Source organism: Panthera tigris, chromosome B3, assembly GCF_018350195.1.
Source record: "Panthera tigris isolate Pti1 chromosome B3, P.tigris_Pti1_mat1.1, whole genome shotgun sequence".
Taxonomy (NCBI): domain Eukaryota; kingdom Metazoa; phylum Chordata; class Mammalia; order Carnivora; family Felidae; genus Panthera; species Panthera tigris.
This window is the reverse complement of record NC_056665.1, coordinates 29811369-29827376: the sequence shown is the minus strand read 5'-3', so window position 1 is coordinate 29827376 and position 16008 is coordinate 29811369. Positions and strand designations below refer to the sequence as shown.

Below are 16008 nucleotides of genomic sequence, written 5' to 3'. Positions count from 1 at the left end.
CGAGGGGCGCGCGTAGCGCAGACCCAGGAGGCCCGGGGCTGGGGCCTGGCCGGGCGGAATGCGTTGCGGGGTCCAAGGGACAAAATGGCGGCGGGTACTCCCTTCACCCTCTCCCCTCACCTGGCAGTGTGGGCGGAGAGGGTCTGCGATCGCTGCTGGGGGAGGGGAGCCACGGCTGCTCGGGAGGGCCCGGGGTTCCTCTGAGAAGGCCTGGGGACGAGGGTAGGCAGGCTCCCGGCCTGCGCTGCGGGTTCAACTGGGATGGGGGTGAAGGTGGGGATGGGTACTGCCTCACCCCTTAACTGAGTACGCGGTGGTGCGCGTGTTGAGGCTTCTGGAATGTCCAAACTGCAAGGGGTTTCCATAGGAGACTCCCACCCAGCCCTTCATTTGACAGGTGATCGCCATCATTTCATTCTCCGCAGGGTTTACCACCCCTTGATGATTCCGGTCTTAGCTTTGCTTGGGAAGCAGGGCGGGAATTGTCTTACAAATTCGTAAACTGAGGCCTGGAGGGGTGAAGACTTGAACCAGTGCCTCACACCTGGGAGTATTAGGACCCAGCCTTCTGCCTGTGTTAGTGCTCCTTTCCCCCCCAGTGAGTGAAGGGATTTTTCGAAAGCAGTCAGAAAACTGGTTCTCTGAGCACCTGCTGCTGTCAAGTGGCTCCCGCTGGGATGGGGCTGCCTGCCTTAGACCAGTTTCCTGTTGCTCGTGGACTGTTCCCTCCTTCTATATGTGCCGAGATATTTTCCATGAAAATGGCTGTTCATTATAGTCATCTTACTGAATAGATAGCAATTCCATATAAGTACCATAGTTTGGTATGGTTTACACATTGATTTCACCAACATTAGCTATTTCATTCTCATAATCCAAGGTAGAAGGGTGGGCTAGGCATTATGTTCATTTTATGAATGGGGAAACTAAGGTTCAGAGACGTTATTACTTGCCCCAGGGTCACCAGCTGGTGAATGGTTGATCTGGGATGATGCTTTTATACCTTGGGTTGGTAATCTGACCATTATCCCACTCTGGTTTATTTTGGTGCCCTGGCCCTTGTATTTTTTTCTAGCTATGACTTTTCCTCAAAATGTGTTGGGTGCAGATTGATTTATGCCACATATGGAAGTGATCTGAGTAATATTCACTAAGGAATTAATATTTTAATTAATCAGAGAGTCAATTTTTAATATGATTTGGAAAGTTTCTTTGTGGGAGGAAGTGTGAGAATGAGGGCTTTGAAGGCAGACTGATTTGAGTTTGAATCCCAGCTTCACTACTTGTCCTTTGGCAGATTACTTAATTTTTCTGAGCCGTGGTTTCCTCATCTGTAAAATAGAGATAATGTGATTCACCTCATAAATTTGTTGATAGCAAGTAAATGAGGTATGTGTACAGCATTAAGAACTGCTCCTCGCCCATAGTAAGCCCCCAACAAATGCTTGCCTCTTCATTCTCCGCATTCCCTTGAGCTGCAATTTTTTTGTTCTCTGTAGTTAACCACTTTACCTTAGTCCACCTGGTGGATTGTGCATGGACACATAATCAATGTTGCTATACAAATGCATTTATAAATAATTTTGGTTACTAAGGTTCAAAGGATATAGTGTTTTAAACATAGATTTTAAAAATATCCTTAGGGCTTCATAGATACTTAATCACTGAAAGGTTGATTTGATGTTAACTTTATTAAAAGCTTCACTTAACTACTTTACAGGAATGTTAAGATGAAGGGGGTTGATATTCTATCTTTTCTTTCACCTTCCTACCTAACCACAACTCAACCTAGTTTTAAAGGAGAAACAAAAGTTATTTGGGAATCCCATGTGAACATTCTTTAAACACTTAGATGGTGGTGGTAAGTGGGAAGTTAAACAGAATTCTCTCTAATGGTGCAACTTGATATCCATTGTGAAATTCACGTTTCTGAAATTGTAGAAGTGAGAACTGCAAATGGCTTGAATAACAAAATAAGTAGTAAAAATCTGTTTCCAGTTTTATGCTGGGATGGTAACCTTTTTCACACACATGTTTGGCTTTGGCAGTAGATATTATGGGAAAAGCAAAAAGATCTGCAGTTCACTGGTGAGGCCACCTTAAATTATTAGAAGGAAATGATTTATAGAAAGACTTTATTCTGGACATAGAGATTTCATGGAGCTTTGCTAAAATAATGGCTACTTTTTAATGATAATTTCTTCAATAGTAAGTTCATTATATGTTTTGAAAACATGAATTAGAATAGTAGAATTAATTGCTATGTACTAATTTTCTATTTCAGTAATTATGTATGCATGGACAATTTTGTCTCATAAAAGCTAATCCCCTTTCATTGTTTGGAAGCATATCTCAGAGGTATTTGATTTGTAAAGATTTCAGTATGTGTTAGGCCTATTTAATATAGTATTGCAAAAGAGAGGTAGTGTTGGTTTTTTCAAAGAGGCATGCCAGGTTCATGGGAGAAGATAAATTCATCCTGTGTGATTTATTCATGCTAGTATATATGGAAGTGCTCAGAATTGAAAACTTCATTAAACAACTGGAATTATAAATAAAATGTCTATATTCTTCAAAGTACTTATTTTGCCATAATACACTTAATTTTCCACTTCGCAAAGCTGTGAACAATTACTGGTAGTTTTTGAGTATGCCTGTGACAGCATTGTTTACCTGACTCAGGGAAATACTTGGATTGTCTTCAATTTCAGAAAATGCAAGTACATGAGTGGTAGACTTTGTGAACACCGGAGATTGTAAACCCCAGCTTTGCTAGAATTTATTGGCGAACATGAGAACAATTCATAGATGTACTCACCTGGTTTCTGTTAGATGGGTCTATATTTTTTAGAGTTACTAACAGGCTTCTCACCATTTGGGCCTGCCATTTGCTTCTTGCCCTTTCACAACCTGCGTACCTAAACTCCGATGAAGAGAGACAGGCCTTTCCTGGCCCTTGAGCCAATCTTCCCATTTCCATTTGTAGGACTCAGGTGTTTCCACAGACTTTCTGGGACTGTAGAGCAGGCTAGGACAAGTGAGACTTCAGTTTATCATTGGCAGCTACTTGTTTGGAAATCTCTGGCCCAGGGTCCGTTTCCTGTTTACTGACTTGTTTATTTTTTGTGCTCCATTTTCTGCTTGCCCATTGTTTTGCTGTAGCCTAGAGTTTCTCAAATTTATTTGAGGAGCACTGCCAAATATTTGCCACATCCATTTTTTTATATTAACTGATTTTTTTGTTTATGGTAACATTTTAGATTTTCTTTTAAAATGTAAGTAAAAGGGGCACCTGGGTGGCTCAGTTTGTTAAGCATCCAACTTTTGATTTCAGCTCAGGTCATGATCCTATGGTTCTGAGATTGAGCCCCACATAGGATTCTGTTTGGGATTCTCTCTCTCCCTCTCTCTCTGCTCGTTCTCTGCTTGTGCATGCTCTCTCTCAAAAATAAATATTAAAAAATAAATTGTAAGTAAAAGTGTTTTATTTAGGGAAAAATGTTATATGAATAATAGTATGGGTGGTAGTTAATGGCAAATACGAAAGTAGTAACTGCTTGAAATTTTGGAAGTTCTGGATTAGGTGTTAGGTTTTGTTTTGTTTTGTTTTGTTTTGTTTTGTTTTTAAACAACTTATTGCGATATATTTCACACCATAAAATCAACCATTAAAGTATACATTTCAGTAGTTTTTTGGTGTATTCACAGAATTGTGCAAACATCACCCCAATTTTAGGACATTTTCAGAACCCCATATGAAACCCCATAACAGCCATTCTCTATTCCTGACTGTCATCTCTTCTCCTTCCCACTTTCTGCATCAGCCGTAGGCAACCACTAATCTACTTTTTTTTCTCTGTGGATTTGTCTGTTCTGGCATTTATATTAATAGAATCATATAATAGGTGGCCTTTTGTGTTTGGTTTCTTCCATTTAGCATAGTATTTTCAATGTTCACCCATGCTGTAGTGTATCAACACTTCCCCCCTTTTTTTTTTAACTCTTTAATGTTTTAGAACAGTTTTAGGAGCACAGCAAATTTTTTTAGGGAAAGTACGGAGATTTCCCATATGTTCCCTGTCTCCACTTAGCTTTGCTTCTCCCATCATCAACATCCCCCGCTAGAGTGGAATGTTTGTTAAAATTGATTTAACTTACATTGACAAGTCCCTATCACACCAAAGTCCATAGTTTACATTAGTATTTACTCTTGGTGTTGTATTTATGGGTTTGAACAAATGTGTAATGACATGTATACACCATTATAATATCTTAAAGAATACTTTCATTGCCCTAAAAATTCTTTGTATTCTGCCTGTTTATCCCTCTTTCTCCCTAACCCCTGTAACAATTGATCTTTTCCCTTCCATAGTTTTGACTTTTCTAGAAACTTAATGTCTTTTTGTGGCTGAATACTATTTTATTGTGTGGATATACCACATTTTATTTATCCATTCATCAGTTGATGCACATTTGGATGGTTTCACTTGTTGAATATTATGAATAATGCTGCTATAAACATTTGTGTATAAGTTTTTGTGTGGACATATGTCTTTATTTCTCTTGGGTATATACCAAAGAGTGGAATTGCTGGGTCATATAGTAACTCTACCTTTTGAAGAACTACCAGATTATTTACAAAACCAGCTACAGCATATGACATTCCAAAGTTTATGTTGCGTCCACAATTTTTCCACATCGTCTCCAACACTTGTTATTGTTTGTCTTTGGGATTGTAGCCATCCTAGTGGGTGTGGGTGTGAAGTGATATCTTATTGTGGTTGTGATTTATATATCCCTAATGATTAATGATATTCAACATCTTTTCATGTTCCTATTAGCCATTTGTCTATCTGTTTTGGAAAACTGAGGACATAGCCTTTTTTTTTTTTTTTTTTTTTTTTTTTTTAAAGTAGGCTTCACACCCAGCGCAGAGCCCAACACAGGGCTTAAACTCATGACCCTGAGATCAAGACCTGAGCTGAGATGAAGAGTCAGACACTTAACTGACTGAGCACCCAGGCACCCCAGAACATAGTCTTTTTAACTTCTTCATTTTTATAGATGAGACTTCTGATACTCAAAGAGATCAAATGACCTCTCATGGTCACAGCCAGTGATTTGGTTGACTCCAGTGTCTCTATATACTCTTTCCACTACATCGTGCTTTCTCCTACTTTTTATTTTTTATTTTTATCTATCTATCTATCTATCTCCTACTTTTTACAAGTGAATACAGATGAAGTGATCTGGAAATTAAGATGTAGAAGACATCTGTCAGCTGGGGATGTCAGAGTAGGCTTTATGAAGATGACTTTAGAGTTGGCCTTGAATATTTAAAAGGCTTTGAATATGTAGGAGGGTGAGAGGAAGGCAACATGGTGAGCAAATATTCTTTAGCATGGGCTTTATCAAATAAGTATTTAATGCTTATTGAATGCCAGGTACTGTTCTAGGTTCTGAGACCATAGCCGTAACGAAACCAACAAACACCATGAAGCTTATGTTCTTGTGGGGGGGGGGGGGGAGATGGACAGTATACCAATTAAGTAAATACTATAAGGTGATAAATGCTCTAGAGGAGAAGTGGGATAGGAAGTGCCGGGGGTGGGAGTCAGGATAAATGGGTTGCAATTTAATGTATTTTAATTTATTAAATAATTTAATTTTTTATGTAATCTTTATACCCAACATGGGGCTTGAACTCTCAACCCTGAGATCAAGAGTTGTGTGCTCTACTGACTGAGCCAGCCAGGTGCCCCTAAATGGGTTGCAATTTTAAATAGAATGTTTGGGAAGGCTTCACTGAGGAAGTGATATATGAGTAAAGATGGAGTAAATCTTGAGTCTTTCAGATAAGTGGCCAATAATTAAAAAGCCCTGAGGCCTGAGTGTGTCTGGCATGTTGGGGAACATAAAGAGGCCAGTGTGGCTGGAGTGGAATGAACACCAAAGAGGAGAGGGGTCGAGGTATGGTCAGGGAGGTATGAGTGTGGTAGGCTACTATGAAGACTTTGGCTTTTACTCTGAGATGGGGAGTAACTGGAAGAGTTGTGAGCAGAGAGGCACTGCATTAAAAAATAACAGTTTAGGGGCACCTGGGTGGCGCAGTCGGTTAGGCGTCCGACTTCAGCCGGGTCACGATCTCGCGGTCCGTGAGTTCGAGCCCCGCGTCAGGCTCTGGGCTGATGGCTCGGAGCCTGGAGCCTGTTTCCCATTCTGTGTCTCCCTCTCTCTCTGCCCCTCCCCCATTCATGCTCTGTCTCTCTCTGTCCCCCAAAAAAAAAAAAAAAAAAAATAACAGTTTAATTGAGATATAATTTATACACCATACAATTCAGCCATTAAAAAAAATGGCTTTTGTATCCACAGACTTGTGCAACCATCACCATAATGAATTTTAGAACATTTTTGCCATTTCAGAAAGAAACCTCATGCGCATTAGCAGTCACTCCCATTTTCCTCCAACTTCCTAGCCTTAGGCAACCAATAATCTATTTTCTGACTCTGTGGATTTGCCTGTTCGGGAAATTATGTATAAATTATTCGATATGTTATCTTTTGTGACTGGCTGGCTTCTTAGCATAATGTTTTTAAGGTTCCTTCATGTTGTAGCATGTATTAGCACTTTATTCCTTTTTATGGCCCAGTAATATTCCATCGTATGTATATACCACCTTCTATTTATCCATCATTTGATGGACATTTGGGTTGTTTCCACTTTTGGCCATTATGTATAATGGTGCTATGAATACTTGTGTATAAGTTTTTGTGTGGACTTATGTGTTGTATTTTAAAAGGAGCAAATACACTTGGCAAAGGATAAATTACCTAGGCTCTGAGCCCAGAAGCAACTAGGTTCCAACTGCTACATTTCTTCATTCATTAGCTTTTCTTATGGGGTTAGGTCATTCTATACAGGAATATCCTTGTTGCTTTGTGTTCTATCTTGGTTTCTGCTTTGGGTTTGAGTAAAGGTTTGGCCACATTATATTGATATCCTGAAAAGTAAGATATGTTCTATGTGGAGACTTATATAATAGTAATTAAAATATTCTGATAAAATCTCAGTTTTTGAAAGTTCCTAAGAATAGGTATATCATGTTTTGTATCCTGGGTTGGCATTCATTAGTGGGTCATAAATCAGTTCAGTGAAAGCAGCATTTGAAAAATGAGAAGGAAATCTCAGAGTACATCTCACACAATAGGTATAAACATCACTTTATGAAACTTTTGTTGCAGTTAAACATTTGTGAACCGAGTAAGGATATACTATATGTGTGTTATGTGTACTATATAGATGGTAGTAAAAAAAAAAGTCTCTGGATTGAGAGATCATAGACTCTTAATGTAATTAATTAACAGTGTTTCTCTCGTATTTAATTAAAAAATTTTTTTGGAGAGCACTGAGGTATTGTTCAGCATGGAATATTTAAAACATGCGATATTACATCCAAACAGTATAAAAGAGCAATTTTATTTTTTTGTTTAATGTAATGACAAACTTGTGGTAATGAGACTTCTGTCTTTTTAAGAATAAATGTTTTTTTTGACAATCTTATGACTAAGGATATGTATTTTTTTTTTTTTTTTATTGTAGGAGTCACACCCCAGGGGTTTATGTGGTAAATGAGCTTCTTGGCATACTAACGGAATTAAAGAATGATGGTAAGTGATCAAGCTACCTTAAACACTAACCTGTTTTTTTGTCCTTCCTTCCATATCTTTTTCATTTATTATCTTTGCAGTATACTCTAGAGCATCAGAGAGCTTTATTTCCTTTTACAGCTTCATAGTATTTCTTATTGATTTGTGTTGTTTTTAAATAGCTCTGATGGGCAAAGTGTAGTAAAAGCATTGCTTGTTTGCCAACTGTGATGGTAAGGAATGTGGCCAAAAACCTGAAAGTAAATTAAAAATGCCTGTGATCATCCATAACAGATAATTCCCATAATGAAAGTATATTCACTTTACTTTTTGTAACATTTCCTGTAATTCTAACAAATAAGAATTGAAAACTGATAGCTTGATAGGGAAAAAGAGAAAATAATTGAGAATTAAGCTTTTGTGTTCTGCCTAATTACCAGGAAGTAAAGAGTTCAAAAAATCTAAAAAACACTTTGGTCTGAGCCTATTAATTTTACAGCAACCATCCTCTGCATTTCTATAGTTCCTGAGGGCATATTGTAATATCATACAAAAGTTATTCCTGGTGCTAACTTGAAAGTACCAAGAAAGGAGGAAGTTGATTCAGTAGCCACTGTTTATTTTTTTACCTATTTATTTAAAAAAATTTTTAATCTTTATTTATTTTTGAGAGAGACAAAGCACGAGCAGGGGAGGAACAGAGAGAGGGAGACACAGAATCTGAAGCAGGCTCCAGGCTCTGAGCTGTCAGCACAGAACCTGACGTGGGGCTTAAACTCACGAACCATGAGTTCATGACCTGAGCCAAAGTCGGATGATTAACCGACTGAGCCACCCAGGTGCCCCAGCACCCATTGTTTAAAAGTCAGGGAAGTATGATCAGATTTTCATCCAAAATGGTAAAACTGAAAATAATTTGTGCTTAGCAGGGCTAACTTCAGTTACTTATTTTTGTCGAATACCTCGTTTACAAATGATGTTCATTTATTCATGATGTACTTATTTCAGTCATTTATTCATGATATCTTTATCATGCCAATTATTCATCATTCATGGGAGAAGATAGATGGTAAATACATAAGTATATGATTTAAAATATAATTGTGAGATGTGCTACAAAGGAGTACAGGTTTGTTCGAGCATATAAAAGGGGTCCTGGCTGAGTCCGGGGGTTAAAGTACTTCATTTTGAGAGAGTTACTTTTTAAGTTGGGACTTGAAAGACCAGTAGGTTTTATTTATTTATTTTATTTATTTATTTTTTTAAGACCAGTAGGTTTTAGTTGGACTAAGAGAAACACCATCATCAAGGTGTCATCAAGGATTTGATTGCTTTTCTTCCCTTCTCTCTACCATCTAGTGTGTTTCCATTATATTAAGTTTCTTTATATGATCCTAATTGCCTAGAGGCAGATTTTCTATTTTTTTGGCAGAGTATCACATGACTGATGATGTGTCCTTCTCAGTGAATCACATCAGAAAGCATATGATGGTCAGTTTGTCCTGCTTTTGGTCATGTTACCTTTGATCACTTGGTTAATACAGGATTGTTTTTTCTGTTTAAAGTTTGTGTTTTCTCTTTTGAAATTAATGAGTAGTTTGTTGAGAGAGACTTTGAGGCTGTGTACCTCATCAAATTGTCACCCGCTAGTTTTAGCACTCAATGATGGTAACACTTACTAAACATCTGTGAGGAAAAGGTTGACATACCCACCTATCCGTGTCTGGATACTTGGATTTTTTATTTTATTTAATGTTGTAGTCTATTACTATCATTATTTTGATGCTCAAATTGTTCCAGATTTAGCCAGTGGAAGCTCCTCCAACCTGGCTTTTGCCATATGTCATTATTCTTTGAGCATTTCTGTACTTTGTAGTGTAACAAACTGATCCAGGTTCATTTGTGTTTTCACTGCCTCATTCTTTTTCCCACCTTATTACACAGGCTAGGGCCTTTTTTTGAAGGGAAGTGGTGATGGTGGGCAAGATCCTTGTCTCTTTCAGCATTATAGCATTAAATATGGTGTTTGTTGTAGTTTGTGAAGAGTTTTATCACATGCTTTTTTTCATCTGTTGAGATGAACATAGGGCTTTACTCCTTTATTTTGCTTATTTGGTATATTACATTAATTGATTTGAAAATGTTATACCAGCCTTGCATATTTGAAATAAACTCAACTTGGTTGTGATATCTTAGGTGGATTTGATGTACAAATCTGTGTGTGTGTGTGTGTGTGTGTGTGTGTGTGTGTGTGTGGTATTTTCACATCTTCACTCTTGAACTGGGGGCCAATGGAACGGGATCCTTTAAGACATCCAACAAACGAGCCCACTCATGCCTGCATGGCACTGTGAAGAGCAAGAAGCCCTTTGTTGGCTGGCTGGGTGGAGTGGCTCTACCCAGAACCAGGGCTTGCAGAGCGGGTCCCCTTAAAACATCAGGGTTTGAATCCCAGCCCAGCGCCTGGGGAGGGGGGAGACTGTGGAGTGGAACAAACTGGTGTGCTGGCATCTACACCGCACTGTGAGGACGGCTTAAACAGAGTGGTTTGGGACACCTGGTCCAGGGAGAATGACTGGAGTGTTGCTATTTTTCTCCCCATCACAACAAGGTGGGGCTTCAGGGAATGGGCAATGGGCCCACAGTGGAGGCATGACGCACCTACACCAAATCACGTCTCTCCACGCCTGGTAACTGCATATCTACTGGAGCAAGCCTGACACTGACCAGACCAGACAGCCCCTCATCCAGACCAACACAGTCACTGGTTCCACCGCACCATCAGATATCTGTCTAATGGTTTTGCATTTTCTGATTTGGTTTTGGTCAGTCCTTACTGTTTATATACATGTATAAGTATATAATTTTTTTTTTTCTTCTTCCTTTTCTTCTGCATGTTCCTTCCCTTCCCTATTCTGGTTACTCTGGTTGTTGGTTTGTTTAAAGAGACATTTTTAATCTATTCTTTTTATACCTCTTCTGTATCTCCTTCTTTATTTTCCCCCCTCTGTCTCTCTGGATTAAGCCATATAGTTCCTCTGATTCTTTGCCTGATCAGTTGTTTTTTTTTTTCTTTTCTCTTTCCTCACCCCTGTCATTTCTCTCTTATTCCTATGGGATAAGGCTTCTTCTACCACCAACCCCCCCTCCCCCCCCCCTTTAAAGATTTTTTCCAGGGTTACTTCAACAAACAAAGCACACCTGGTAGAAGGCCCAAACCACCACTACGAGTAGGGAAATAAAGCAACCAGAGTCACAACAACAGAGAACATGCAACACACTCCAAAAACACCTCCTGAAGGGCTAAGCCCTGGACAGTATATGAGCCTTTTTTGATATAATAGTGCTCGCAGGTGCAGGCCACATAATAAGCTATTAAAACACACAAGGGACAGAAAACTATCCAAAATGATGATCCAAAAGAATTCTCCTCAAAAGAAATTCCAGGAAGAAATGCCAGCTAGAGAATTGCTGAAAACAGATATAAACAATATCTGAGCAAGAATTTAGAATAATAGTCATAAAATTCATAGCTGGGCTTTAAAAAGCATAGAAGACAGCAGAGAATCTATTGCTTCAGAGATCAAGGAACTAAGAAATAGTCACCATGAATTAAGAAATACTGTAAATGAAGTACAAAATAAACTAGATGCAGTGACATCAAAGATGGAGGAAGCAGATGGGAGAATAAGTGAAATGGAAGATAAAATTATGGAAAATGATGAAGCCAAGAAAAAGATAAGAAAATACTAGATGAGGAGGGGGGAATTAGAGAACTAAGTGATTCAATGAAATGTAATAGTATCCATATCATAGTTTCAGAAGAAAAGAGAAAGGGGCAGAAGGTTTACTTGAACAAATTATAGCTGAAAACTAATTTGGGGAAGGAGGCAGATATCCAAATCGAGGAGGCACAGAGAACTCCCTTCAGATATAACAAGAATATGTCTTCTCCATGGGATATCATGCTGAAACTGGCAAAATACAAAGATAAAGAGAGAATTATGAAAGCAGCTAGGGACAAATGGGCCTTAACCTACAAGGGTGGACATATAAGGGTAGTAGCACACCTGTCCACTGAAACTTGGCAGGCCGGAAGGGAATGGCAGGAAATATTCAATGTACTGAATAGGAAAAATATGCAGCCAGGAATCCTTTATTCAGCAAAACTGTCATTCAGAATAGAGGGAGACAGAAAGGCTTTCCCAGACAAACAAAAACTGACGGAGTTCATGACCACTAAACCAGCCATGCAAGAGATTGGAAGGGTGACTCTGTGAGTGGAATGCTGCAAAGACTACAGAGGACCAGAGATATCACTACAAGTGTGAAACCTACAGATAACACAATGACACTAAATCCATATCTTTGAATAATCACTCTGAAGGTAAATGGACTAAATGCTCCAATCAAAAGACATAGGATATCAGAATGGACAAAAAAACAAGACCCATCTATATGCTGTCTACAAGAGACTCATTTTAGATCTGAGAACACCTTCAGATTGAAAGTGAGGGGATGGAGAGCCATCTATCATGCTACTGGAAGTCAAAAGAAAGCTGGAGTAGCCGTACTTATATGAGACAAACTAGATTTTAAACTAAAGGCTATAGCAAGAGATGAAGAAGGGCATTATATCATAATTATGGGGATCTATCAAGAAGAGCTAACAATTGTAAATGTTTATGCCCCCAACTTGGAGAACCCAAATATATAAATCAGTTAATCACAAACAAAAGCAACCTTATTGGTAAGAATACAGTAATTGCAGGGGACTTTAATACTCCACTTACAGCAATGGACAGATCATCTAGGCAGAAAATCAATAAAGACACAATGGCCTTGAATGATACACTGGACGAAATGGACTTGACATTATTGACATATATTGACATATATTGACATCTTGACATATACTCAGAACTCTTCATCCAAAAGCAGAAGAATACACATTCTTCTCGAGTGCACATGGAACATTCTCCAAGATAGATCACATACTGGGTCACAAAATAGTCCTCAATAAATATAAAAGAATTGAGATCATACCATGCATATTTTCAGATCACAAAGCTACGAAACTTGAAATCAACCACAAGAAAAAGTTTGGAAAGCCACCAAATGCGTGGAGGTTGAATAATATCCTACTAAGGAATGAATGGGTCAACCAGGCAATTAAAAAAGAAATTAAAAATGTATAGAAGCAAATGAAAATGAAAACAAGACAGTTCAAACCTTTTGGGATGCAGCAAAGGCAGTCCTAAGTGGAAAATACATTGCAATCCAGGCCTATCTCAAGAAATAAGAAAAATCCCAATACAAACTTAACCACACACCCAAAGGAACTAGAAGCAGAAGAGCAAAGAAACCCCAAAGCCAGCAGAAGAAGAGAAATAATAAAGATTAGAGCAGAAATAAATAATATAGAATCCAAAAAAACCCAGTAGAACAGATCAATGAATCTAACAGCTGGTTTTTTAAAAAAATAAAATTGAGAACCCCCTAGCCAGACTTCTCAAAAAGAGAAGAGAGAGAACCCAAATACATAAAAATCATGAATGAAAGAGGAGAGATCACAACCAATCACTCAGATATACAAACAATTTTTAGAGAATACTATGAAAAATTATGCCAACAAACTGGACAACCTGAAATGGACAAATTGCTAGACACCCACACACTACTAAAGCTCAAACGGAAAGAAATAGAAAATTTGAACAGACCCATAACCAACGAAGAAATTGAATCATTTATCAAAAGTCTCCCAACAAATAAGAGTCTTGGGCCAGATGGCTTCCCAGGGGAATTCTAACAGACATTTAAAGCAGAGTTAATACCTATCCTTCTCAAGCTGTTCCAAGAAATAGAAATGGAAGGAAAGCTTCTGGATTCATTCTATGAAGCCAGCATTACCTTGATTCCCAAACCAGACAGAGACCCCACAGGCCAATATCCCTGATGAACATGAATGCAAAAATTCTCAACAAGATACTAGCAAATCGAATTCAACAGTGTATTAAAAAGAATTATTCACCATAACCCAAGTGGGATTCATTCCTGGGCTGCAGGGCTGGTTCAACATTTGCAAATCAATGTGATACATCACATTAATAGAAGAAAGGGTAAGAACCATATGATTTTGACAATATGTGCAGAAAAAACATTTGACAAAATACAGCATCCTTCCTTATTAAAAAACATCAGGAAACTCGGGATAGAAGGAACATACCTTAACATCAAAAAAGCCATATATGAGGGGCACTTGGGTGACTGTTGATTGAGCATCCGACATGGGCTTGGTCATGGTCTTGCATTTTGTGAATTACAGCCCCACGTTGGGCTCTGCTGACAGCTCAGAGCCTGGGGCCTGCTTTGGGTTCTATATTGCTCTTTCTGCCTCTCCCCCACTCATGATCTGTCTCTCTGTCTCAAAAATAAATACACATTAAAAAATTAAAAGCCATATATGAAAAGCCCACAACTAATATCATCCTCAATGGGCAAAAACAGAGCTTTCCCCCTGAGATCAGGAACACAACAGAGATGTCCACTATCACCACTGTTGTTTAACACGGTGTTGGGAGTCCTAGCCTCAGCAATCAGAGAACAAAATGTAATAAAAGGCATCTAAATTGGCAAAGAAGAAGTTCAGACTCACTTTTTGCACATGACATGACACTCTACATGGAAAACCTGAAAGACTCCACCAAAAAGCTGCTAGAACTGATACATGAATTCAGCAAGGTTGCAGGATACAAAAATCAGTGTACAGAAATCGGTTGCATTTCTATGCACCAATAATGAAGCAACAGAAAGAGAAATCAAGAAATCGATCCCATTTGGAATTGCACCAAGAACCATAAAATACATAGAAATAAATGTAACCAAAGATGTAAAAGATCTATATGTTTAACTATAGAAAACTTATGAAAGAAATTGGAGAAGACACAAAGAAATGGAAAAACATTCCATTCTCATGGATTGGAAGAACAAATATTGTTAACATGTTGATACTACCCAAAACAATCTACACATTCAATGCAATCCCAACCAAAATAACACCAGCATCTTTCACAAAGCTAGACAAACAATCCTAAAATTTGTATGAAACCACAAAAGACCCCAAACAGCCAAAGTAATATTGAAGAAGAAAACCAAAGTAGGAGGCATCACAATCCCAGACTTTAGTCTCTACTACAAAGTTGTAATCATCAAGACAGTATGGTGTTGGCACAAAAACAGACACACAGACCAATGGAACAGAATAGAGAACCCAAAAACGGACCCACAAATGTATGGCCAACTCATCTTTGTCAAAGCAGGAAAGATTATCCAATGGAAAAAAGGCAGTCTCTTTAGCAAATGGTGCCTGGAGGACTGGACAGCAACATGCAGAAGAATGAAACTGGACCACTTTCTTACACCATACATAAAAATAAACTCAAAATGGATGAAAGACTTAAATGTGAGACAAGAAACCATCAGAACCCTAGAGGAGAAGACAGGCAACAACCTCTTTGACCTCAGCCATAGCAACTTCTCACTCGACACATCTCCGAAGGCCAGGGAAATAAAAGCAAAAATGAACTATTGGGATCTCATCAAGATAAAAGACTTCTGTACTGCAAAGGAAACAATCAACAAAACTGAAAGGCAACTGACAGAATGGGAGAAGATATTTGCAAATGACACATCGGATAAAGGGTTAGTATCGAAAATCTATAAAGAATTTACCAAACTCAACACCTGAAAAATAAACAATCCAGTGAAGACATGGGCAGAAGACATGAATAGACACTTTTCCAAAGAAGACATCCAGATGGCCAACAGACATATGAAAGATGCTCAACATCACTCATCATCAGGGAAATACAAATCAAAATCACACTGAGATACCACCTGACACTGGTCAGAGTGGCTAAAATTAGCAACTCAGGAAGCAACAGATATTGGCAAGGATGTAGAGAAACGGGAACCCTCTTACACGGTTGGTGGGAATGCAAACTAGTGCAGCCACTCTGGAAAACAGTATGGACGTCCCTCAAAATATTAAAAATAGAACTACCCTTTGACCTAGCAATTGCACTACTAGGAATTTATCTAAAGGATACAGGAATGCTGATTCATAGTGGCACTTGTACCCCAGTGTTTACAGCAGCGCTATCAACAACAGTCAGTGCTAAGTGAAATAAGTCATTCAGAAAAAGACAGATATCATGTTTTCACTCATGTGCAACTTGAGAAACAGAAGACAATAGAGGAAGGGAAGGACAAATAAGTTACAAACAGAGAAGGAGGCAAACCATAAGAGACTCTTAAATACAGAGAACAAACTTGGGGTGCCAGGGTGGTTCAGTTGGTTAA

The 16008-nt window shown here is 38.5% G+C and overlaps 1 protein-coding gene across 7 annotated transcripts in view; it reads left to right on the top strand.

Moving 5' to 3' along the window:
- Nucleotides 1–16008, top strand: part of SCAPER (S-phase cyclin A associated protein in the ER) — a 549552-nt gene that overhangs the window by 24547 nt on the left and 508997 nt on the right. For 5 of the 7 annotated variants that reach the window (XM_042988321.1, XM_042988320.1, XM_042988324.1 and 2 more), the window contains one exon: nt 7601–7668. In XM_042988321.1, the coding sequence (XP_042844255.1) occupies nt 7663–7668 (6 nt within the window). In that variant the 5' untranslated portion in view covers nt 7601–7662. Of the gene's footprint in view, nt 1–75; nt 95–315; nt 398–7600; nt 7669–16008 lie in introns of those variants that run through there. The other 2 variants (XM_042988322.1, XM_007084625.3) reach the window with 2 other exon arrangements.